We start from the raw sequence: 9170 nt of genomic DNA, 5'->3' as shown, positions 1-9170 counted from the left end.
AATAAGAGGTATAATGAGTAAATTATTGAAATATATATGAATAACAAACCTAAGGTTATTTAAGAATTTGAAAGGAGGTCTAATGAACAAATGCTTGTTTTTAAAAATAAAAAGGAGGTGTAAAGAGACAGGGAGGTACAATGAGCAAATCTAGAGGTCCTAATAGCCGCACTCTTTGGTAACATAGCTTTTCACACATTTATCTTTACCTTTCTAAGAAATTCTCTACCTATTCCAGTATGGCAGTATCTAAAATCCTACAAGGCAACAACACTTAGCATTGTGAGAAGCGAAGCAAATTTTGTTTTTGCTCCAAATTGTATTCTACATCGTTAATCTTTACAATTCTGTTATTTCTCTGAATTATTGACCATGAGTACTGGCAGCGTCTGTTGGTTGAAGATGGGAAACTCTATGGCCGGGATCCTGTATTTGGTGTTATTACCAGAGTTGCAGCTGTACCTAATTCTATAAGGAACCATGTTATGCAGAAAGATGAATTAATTGTTCACCTGGGACAGGTGAAGCCAATTATTACATTTGGAATGTTATAGGCCTTTTTCTGTTTTTGTATTTTTCTTTGGGGTAATCATAGTTTGATTCTGATTCTTGTTATGCTACTGAATATTTGAGAAATTTTGTTCTGAATGGGGCATCAAAGGGTATGAACTAATGCTATTTGTTACGGTGCTTCATCTAACATGTGAATCATTATGTATTGCAGTTAGTAATCAACTTGCTGAAAATTTTATGTACAAATAGTGCATGGCAAAGGCGTAAGCTTGGAAAGATTTTACAAGATTGGCGTGTTGTATTTACATACAGGTATGTCGTCTATCTTTAAAAAAAAGACATTCTATATGTTGACTTTCCTACTTTCTCTGTATCTGAAGTGAACATCTTATAAAGCACATACCTCCAATGAGATCACGGAATAAATTACGTTGTATATGGGCATTGTGTTGAATAAGTTATGTTGTCTTCTACATATCTTTAGTAAATTCACATTGTAGACGATTATGCAACCCTCAAAGTAATATATCTGAACATATACTAATAGTGTGCTGCTTTCTTCAACTATCTGTCAATAACAGTCTTGCTCACTATGAGGACGATCTCTATCTCCAACTATCACTACTTATAGGGTCTATTACCTTTGCTGCCTTGACATCACATAATTTCAATTTTGTTAACTTTTGACTTGAGTGGTTTATTGGTGATTACAATTTCCATAGTAACTGATTATCAGTGCTGTTGGTGATTACAATTTCCATATTATCTGCTAAAATGTTTAAAATCAGTGGCGTACTGGCAGTAAGAAGAAGATGAATTATAAAAAGATGAACATATGCTGTCAAAACTTATCCCTTCATTTCAGGTAGCTGATGCCATCCAATTTTTAGATCATTAATATCATGGTGTGCAGAAGTGCAGAGTTAGAACATGGAGAAGACGGGGAGTGAAGCTTGTTCAACCTAACGCCTTATTTTTATTGATCTTGTCGAACAGCTTTTCTAGGTTACTAGAACAATTATCAGCTTTTGATTGCAGCTAGGAATGCCAGCAATTAGAGATGCTTTCAATGTTTAGTACATCTAGATTATGTTATACAATTGTCAAAATAAGCTAAATGAATGATTTAAAAGTTACGTCCACTATTTGTTTGATTGAATGCTCAACACTACAAGCTAATATATGCTCTTAGGTGGGTTTTTATGTACGACAGTTTCTTTTGTGATAGTTGCATGTCTGAAGCTTAGACAACACAATTCATTTTAAAAGGTTTATTCAAATAGAAGTAGACTCTCGTACAGTCTTATGAAAATACTAGTGTAATACCCCGGAAATTTGATATTAGTTTCTAATATTATTTGGGAGTTTTCGAGTTAGAAGTTAGTGTATTTTTGAGGTTCGAAGAAAGAGCGGAAGTGTTTGGACGCGTAAATTACCCGAAAGGGTTTTATGATTTATTTTGAAGGGTCAAGAGTTGACTTTTTAATCTGTTGGGTTTCTCGGAAAACTTCCTTCACAGATGTTGTAGAGCACGACGATACGAGTTCGTAGACACGTGGCATGCGTAAAACGGACTTCGTATGTAGAAGTTATGGTTTTCGGGAATTTTTAGTATAACTATGAAAAAGTTATAGGGTTCCCTCAGTTTTTTGTCCCGCATCACTCTCTCCTCTTTTCTTCTTTCCCGCCTCACCTTTAGTATCCGAGTTTCCTAACCGACCCAACCCGGACCCCGTTGACCCGACCCGGATTTTCCGGCCACCTCCAACCGATCTAGACGCCGGCACCGGTCGGGTTCTCTTCCTCTCCTCCGTCCGAGCTGCCCTGTGGTGGTGACTTGCGCCGATTCAATCTTGAAGTGGTGACTCAAAGCTTGGAAGTTCGGCTTGGAGACCTGTCGGGATAGGAGCTCCTTGGCGTCCTGGTTCGTTTTCCGATGGTCTTGAAGCTTGACTCTCGGTGTGGAGTGGTGGTGGTGAATTCCAACTTTTTCGGTGAGTTTTCAGTGATTTCCGGCCGATTCCGGCTGAACTGGTTGGACCTTCAGGTATGAAAAGTGTCCCCCCTGTAGTAATCTTCAAGTTTGATGTTGGAAGTTTGTTGAGATTGTGAAGTTGTAGGGTGGCGCGTGGGGCCCACTCGCCGCCGCCGGTGGTGGCGCGTGGCGGCGCGGTGGGCAGGGTGTGTAGGTTTAGTTTCTTTGGTTAGCTAGTTCTTGTTGTTGTGAGCATGTTGGTATATTATGAGATTAGGTCAAGTTTGATTAAGTTTTGCTTGTTAAATTCTTTGTTATTGTAGACTTGTGCGAAGTGTTGAGCTAGGAGAATCCAGAGTTAGGCAGTGGGGGAAGGTAGTTAAGTGTTTGATGACCTTGGGAGGTCTCGGAAGAAGGTTGTCCCTTTTTGGGCAAAGCTTGGGTTAAGGCTTGTTAAGGGTGCAATGTTCTTTTGGTTAAGTGGTTATTAAAGTTATTAATTTTGTTAATAGGTGACTTGTGGAGTGTGGCTTGGTGTTATATTCTTGTGTTGTGCGTGCAAAGACACAACTGGATTTGAGATGAGTAACATCTCACCAAGGTCCATTTTCAGACCAATCATTTATAATTATTATGATGATGATTGTGATGTTGATTTTGAAGATGATTATGATGATGATTGTGATGTTGACTTTGATATAATGATGATGATGATAATTGTATGATGATGATGAGATTAATGATAATGATGAAAATGTTGATGGAAATGTTGATGATATGATGATTATGATGATAATTATTATGATGACGATGGTAATAGTTTTGATTGATGATTATGATGCTTTTTTTTTTATATTGTGAGTAAATCTCACATGGGTTCTTAAGGAACCAAATTTATTTTATAATTTTGTTACTGTTAGTTGTGAAGTTGTCCTTAAAAGGAGAATGAATCTTTGTTTTTAAATATAAATGAGCTTGATCGTCAACGGCTCATGGGTAAGTGAAAATGTGTTTTCTGATAAAAATAAATCTTTCAAAAGGACTTCCGATCATGTGATATTGTTGTTGATAGATTATTCTAGTGGGAATATCTATGTCTTTGTTTATATAAATATATCTAGGTGGAAAGATATAATTTATGAAGTACTCTTGTGTTGTTGTCGAGGATATTTTTATATTGTGATTTGATAAGTGTTATGATGAGAGAGTATTTGAAGGTGTGCCTTAGTGGCGATTGTGTGCATTAGTTGTGTATGTGTGTGTCTTAGTGGTGATTATTAGATTAGGAGCATTCGTGGTGGACCAGGAACCAAGCCTTGGCCGGGTGATTGGTTACGGTCAGTATAGAGCTCTAGTCTGTCAGTCGGTACTTCATGGGGGATGACTAAGTGTTGACGAACCCATGAGTACGCATTTGTTTGGTTACTTATGGGGGATGACTAAGTGTTGGCGAACTCATAAGTAAGAGTAGAGAAATAATTATGTGTTGTTTAAATTTCTTTCTTTGAGTATCTCCTGAACTATGCTTATCCGCAAGAGATTCTTAAAATCTTAATTGTGTGATTTTCAATAGAATTCCTGAATTATGCTTTTTATAGGATTCATTTATGATTTTAAGTGGTTTTGTATTATTGTGTTTTTCTTAATTGTTTCCTTTGAATTCTCTTGCTTCTAGGTGATTCTTGAACTAAGTTATTAATGCAGGAATTACCAGTTATAATTATATGTGATGTTGAGTTTTATTTTGGGAGTTACTCATACGAGCTTTTTAGGTTACCGGGTTTGTTGTTTACAACCCGGTGCACCAATTCATGGTGTAGGGGTTAGACCTGCAGGTGATGATCAGCAGGGTTGAGGCAGTGGCCTAGGAGCTAGGTTTTTGACGATATACATTTATTTGTATTTTATGGTAGTTGTTTTTAAGCTCATGTGAGCGAAGTAGTTTATTACTAGACTTTTGGAAGTTGATGTAATTAAGGAGATTAAATGTTTAACTCGGTTGATGAGTTTATCGACATTTACAGTTCCAGTATTTGTTTTTAGTTTGGAAATTGTTGAGCAAGTTGTGGGATATTAAGATTTTGAGTTTTATCATGCGTAAATTTTTGAAATTTTATCATTCGAAAATTGGGGTGTGACAACTAGGCTAAGAACCAAACAACATGAAAGTAGTAGAGTTAGTAGAACAACCTTTTAAAATGTCTAATGAAAATAGTAGACTCGGCATATTAAATGAGTAGACTTGACTTGCAAAATTAGTAGACCATGTGTATGAGAGTAGTACATTTCGAACACTTTGAAGTACAACCTTATAACATGTCTACTTTTATAGGAGCAAATCTTTCATGAAAGTAGTAGACTTAACACGTTAAACGGGTAGACTTTATTTACAAAATGAGTAGATCTTGCCTATAAGACCAGCACACTTTCGTAACAATGTGAAGTACAACCATCTGAAACGTCTACCTTTATAGGAGAAAATGTCTCATGAAAGTAGTAAAACACTTAGACCTTTATTTGAAAATAAACATATATTCTTCAAGTGTCTGTGAATTCTGGACACTTAAGAGTTGGTCTACGCGTAGTATGAGTCAATGATTCGAAAACCTTGTACACCATGTTTACAAAACAGGTAGGCTAGTCTTCATAAACAGGTAGACCATTTTGTCTCACAAAAAAAATAGACCCTTACTCGTAAATAAGCGGACCAGGCTTCGTAAACAGGTAGACCTCTCAAAAATTCTTCAAATGTTTATGAATTCTAGACACTTTAGAGTTGTTCTACACGTATTATGAGTAAATGGTTCGTAAACCTAGCACACCATGTTCATAAAACAGGGGTTTGTCTTTGTAAACAGGTAGACCATTTTGTCTCACAAAAAAAGTAGACAATTTCTCGTAAATAAGCAGACCAGGCTTCGTAAACAGGTAGACCTCTCAAGAATTCTTCAAGTGTCTGTTAATTCTGGACACTTTAGAGTTGGTCTAATCGTAGTATGAGTCAATGGTTCGTAAACCTAGTACACCATGTTCATAAAACAAGTAGGTTTGTCTTCGTAAACAGGTAGACCATTTTGTCTCACAAAAAACATAGACAATTTCTCGTAAATAAGCAGACCAGGCTTTGTAAACAGGTAGACATCTCAAGAATTCTTCAAGTGTCTGTGAATTCTAGACATTTTAGAGTTGGTCTACGTGTAGTATGAGTCAATGATTCGTAAACCTAGTACACCATGTTCACAAAACAGGTAGGTTAGTCTTCGTAAACAGGTAGCCCATTTTGTCTCAGAAAAAAGTAAACCATTTCTCGTAAATAAGCAGACCAAACTTCGTAAATAGGTAGACCACTCAAGAATTCTTCAAGTGTCTATGAATTTTGGACTCTTTAGAGTTGGTCTATGCGTAGTATGAGTTAATGGTTCGAAAACCTTGTACACTATGTTCACAAAACAGGTAGGTTAGTGTTCGTAAACAGGTAGACCATCTTGTCTCCCAAAAAAAGTAGACCTTACTCGTATATAAGCAGACCAGGCTTCGTAAAAAGGTAGACCACTCAAAAATTCTTCAAGTGTCTATGAGTTCTGGACACTTTAGAGTTGGTCTACGTGTAGTATGAGTCAATGATTCGTAAACCTAGTACACCATGTTCACAAAACATATAGGTTAAGTCTTCGTAAACAGGTAAACTATTTTGCCTCACAAAAAAAGTAGATCCTTATTCGTAAATTAGCAGACCTGACTTCGTAAACAGATAAACCTCTAAAAAATTATTATCATGACACTATCTAAATTTTCTACTGTTGTCATGAAAATAATCGATGATTTGTACATCTGGTCTACTTAGTTTCTTAGTGTCTAGCTCTAAGAAAAGTTGAGTTTCTCAAGTATGTGTTTTGTGAGAAAAGTTTACTAATTCTATAAGAGAAGTGTGCCTGCTTCACTAGACAGTTGTTCATGCAAAACTATCACATCTATGTTTATACAACACATCATCAAACATGTGGTCCATAGCAACAAGAAAATCTTCATTGCTCACGAAATAATAAATATACCCAGATTTCATTCATTATTGGTTATGTAGCAAAAAGACCGATGTACAATATGGTAGATAAACCAGAACTTCATATTTTTAATGAGAAAAAATGCTTTATGTTAATGAGGAACCAGCACCCCAACAATCCTGCACATAACTTCAAATATAGTCACTTTCCCTTTCTAGCAGTCCATAGCGCCCAAAGTAGGATAGTGAAGAGTTCAAATGGCTCCCGAGGTAGCTGCTCCATTTTTTGTGTAATCCAATCACCCAAACACATTGCTAGATGTACTAAACTCTGAAAGCATCTATAGCTGCTGGCATTACTAGCTACAATACAAAGTTGATAATTGATCTCGTAACCTAGGTTCAATAAGCTTCACTCCCCGTCTTCGCCATGTTCTAACCCGGCACATCTGCACACCTCCATGTTCTAACTCGGCACATCTGCACACCTCCATGTTCTAATCAGCAGCATTGCTAAATGTACACCAATAGGGACAAACCGACCGGCCGACCCCCTAAAGGCATATAAAGAAGGTCCCTTCAAGAATACCTATAAGGATGAAACTACTCAAAGTTAACAGATACGCTAGGAGTGCAAGGTAAACAGAGAACACGTATCGAGGAGGTAGTAATATTCTATGAAAGGTGACATCTAATATTATGTAAAGTTAGTAAACTATCAGCAGAAATGAGACAAATAACTCATACATGGATATGAAAATGTTTCATAATTCATTTGCATAATTCTCACAGCTACCAACAATATAATTTCACTAAATCATAATGTTTCAAGATATCCTACTTCATTTAAGTACAAATTGCCATTTGCTGGCAGCTACTCTGGTTTTCAGTTGATAACCCAATTGTCATATGATAATACTCAAAAATTTCAAAAGAGGAACAAATTCAAGAATGTAAAAGAATATACCTGATATCCAGCTCCCATGAGAATAACGCCCAAGTCTGGAACAGAAACTGTTGGCAAAGACTCTGAAAACTCCTGCTTGTTGATGACCTCAGAAGATTGCAAAAAAAAAAACTCCATTTGTTTTCATCAGTTAATCCGTACGTTAGTAAGAAAACTCCCAACTCATATGAAATAGAAATTTTGAAAAGAGTAGAACAAAGAAATCAAACCTTCTTGCAACCTTGATGACAAGTATCTGTGTTATATATGTTAGTGCATGCCATTAGTGATGCAGCTAGGAGATCCAATGATGCAAGGAAAACAGGAGATGAGTACATATGGTCAAAACCAAGCGCCAAAACCCATCTCCAAGTGAAAATTCCTAGTATAGGACTACTTTCAGGGTATTTATCGAAATGGCGCCTCACCTTGATCAATGAAAGTTCCTGCACAAGCATCACATCCACATAAGGCCTAATTACAATGACACATAAAGGAAAATATACGTACAAAGGAACTCTCTTCATTACTCATGATCAACACACAATGATCCGGTCACTCCAATGCCAGCCTGCCACGGCCCACGCTCCACCACTCCAACGAAATCATAGCACAAAACCGAAAACGGCGACCTCCGGCCATCCCCGCACCTCTAATCTCGCCGACAAGAATCAAAACACTACCCGAAAACAAGCACGATCCTCTTCACCACTTCCCTCAACCTGAGTCAAATAGCCAAGCTGCATTGCTCGATTGAGGCCCGTAATCATGATGTTGATTCAGACCGTAGTACACTATTATTGGATACCAAAACTCAAAATCCATCTCAGAAATCCGGGTTTCAAAGATCTGGGTTGTTGAGGCGAGAGAGAGAGACTGGGATTTACTATTTCTGGGTTGGTAGGTCAATACAGAGAGAGGGTTAACAGAGAAGAGAGTTGAGAGTTGAGAAGGGAATCGAGGGTTTCGAAGTGAGGGGTCAGATGTGGATGCGAGACGAGAAAGAGAGAGAGAGGGTCTGGGTTTGAGATTGGGATTGAGATTCTTCAGATTTTAGGGGTAAGGTTTTTTCTGGGTTGTTTTAAGAGACGAGAAAAATCGAGAGAAAGAGAGACAGAGAGAGACAGGCTCTGAGTTTGAAATTGGGGAGTGTTGGAAGGGTTATAAAATTCTTGAGATCGTCAACAAATTAAGTTGGGTTTGAGTCCCTATAATTAAAAATTTTAAATAGTTAACGGGGTTACTGAGGTTAGTTAACGAGGTTACTCAGTCAGTTAACAGAGTAATTGCCACCTAGATGCCAACTAGACAGGGTATAATACCTCAAGGCATGTAAGGGGATCCCTTAACACTATTGTTAACTCTTAGATTTTCCATCTAACTTCGGTGTGAACCTATATTGCCCGGACACGGATACTGATACTATGCGACACGCCGACACGACAAATCGAAAAAATCTAAGATCTGATACGGCTTAGACACGGTAAATAATTAATAAAAAAATATGAACTTGAGACTATATGCGGTTATCAATAAAGAGACTCTCCAATTGAATGGAGATTAGAAAACCCGGTGACTAATTTGAAGTGGAAAATGGAGATGAAGGATAAAGACCTAAACAAAGAAAAAAAAAGTAGGAGCCGGTTCTCCTAGCTCTAGTTACAACAGTTAAGTCATCAAGAAAGGCTGAAAATTTGCATAATTAATCTATATATAAGGACCAACAAACTGAACGG

General features: G+C 37.3%; 1 protein-coding gene across 1 annotated transcript; it reads right to left on the bottom strand.

Annotated features, from left to right (window-relative positions):
- Window positions 1-6540: 6540 nt before the first annotated feature.
- LOC101303625 (cytochrome c biogenesis protein CCS1, chloroplastic-like) lies at window positions 6541-8103 on the bottom strand. The gene is made up of 3 exons (XM_004303276.1): window positions 7980-8103; window positions 7456-7880; window positions 6541-7077 (listed from the first exon to the last, which is right to left on the bottom strand). Exons 2-3 carry the CDS (start codon window positions 7570-7572, stop codon window positions 6955-6957), a joined length of 240 nt encoding a protein of 79 aa, XP_004303324.1. The 5' UTR covers window positions 7573-7880; window positions 7980-8103; the 3' UTR covers window positions 6541-6954.
- Window positions 8104-9170: the final 1067 nt, after the last annotated feature.

Source organism: Fragaria vesca, linkage group LG6 (genome assembly GCF_000184155.1).
Source record: "Fragaria vesca subsp. vesca linkage group LG6, FraVesHawaii_1.0, whole genome shotgun sequence".
In the NCBI taxonomy this organism is placed as follows: Eukaryota; Viridiplantae; Streptophyta; class Magnoliopsida; order Rosales; family Rosaceae; genus Fragaria; species Fragaria vesca.
The sequence above is the reverse complement of the archived record's forward strand: the minus strand, read 5'-3'. Positions and strand labels throughout refer to the sequence as shown.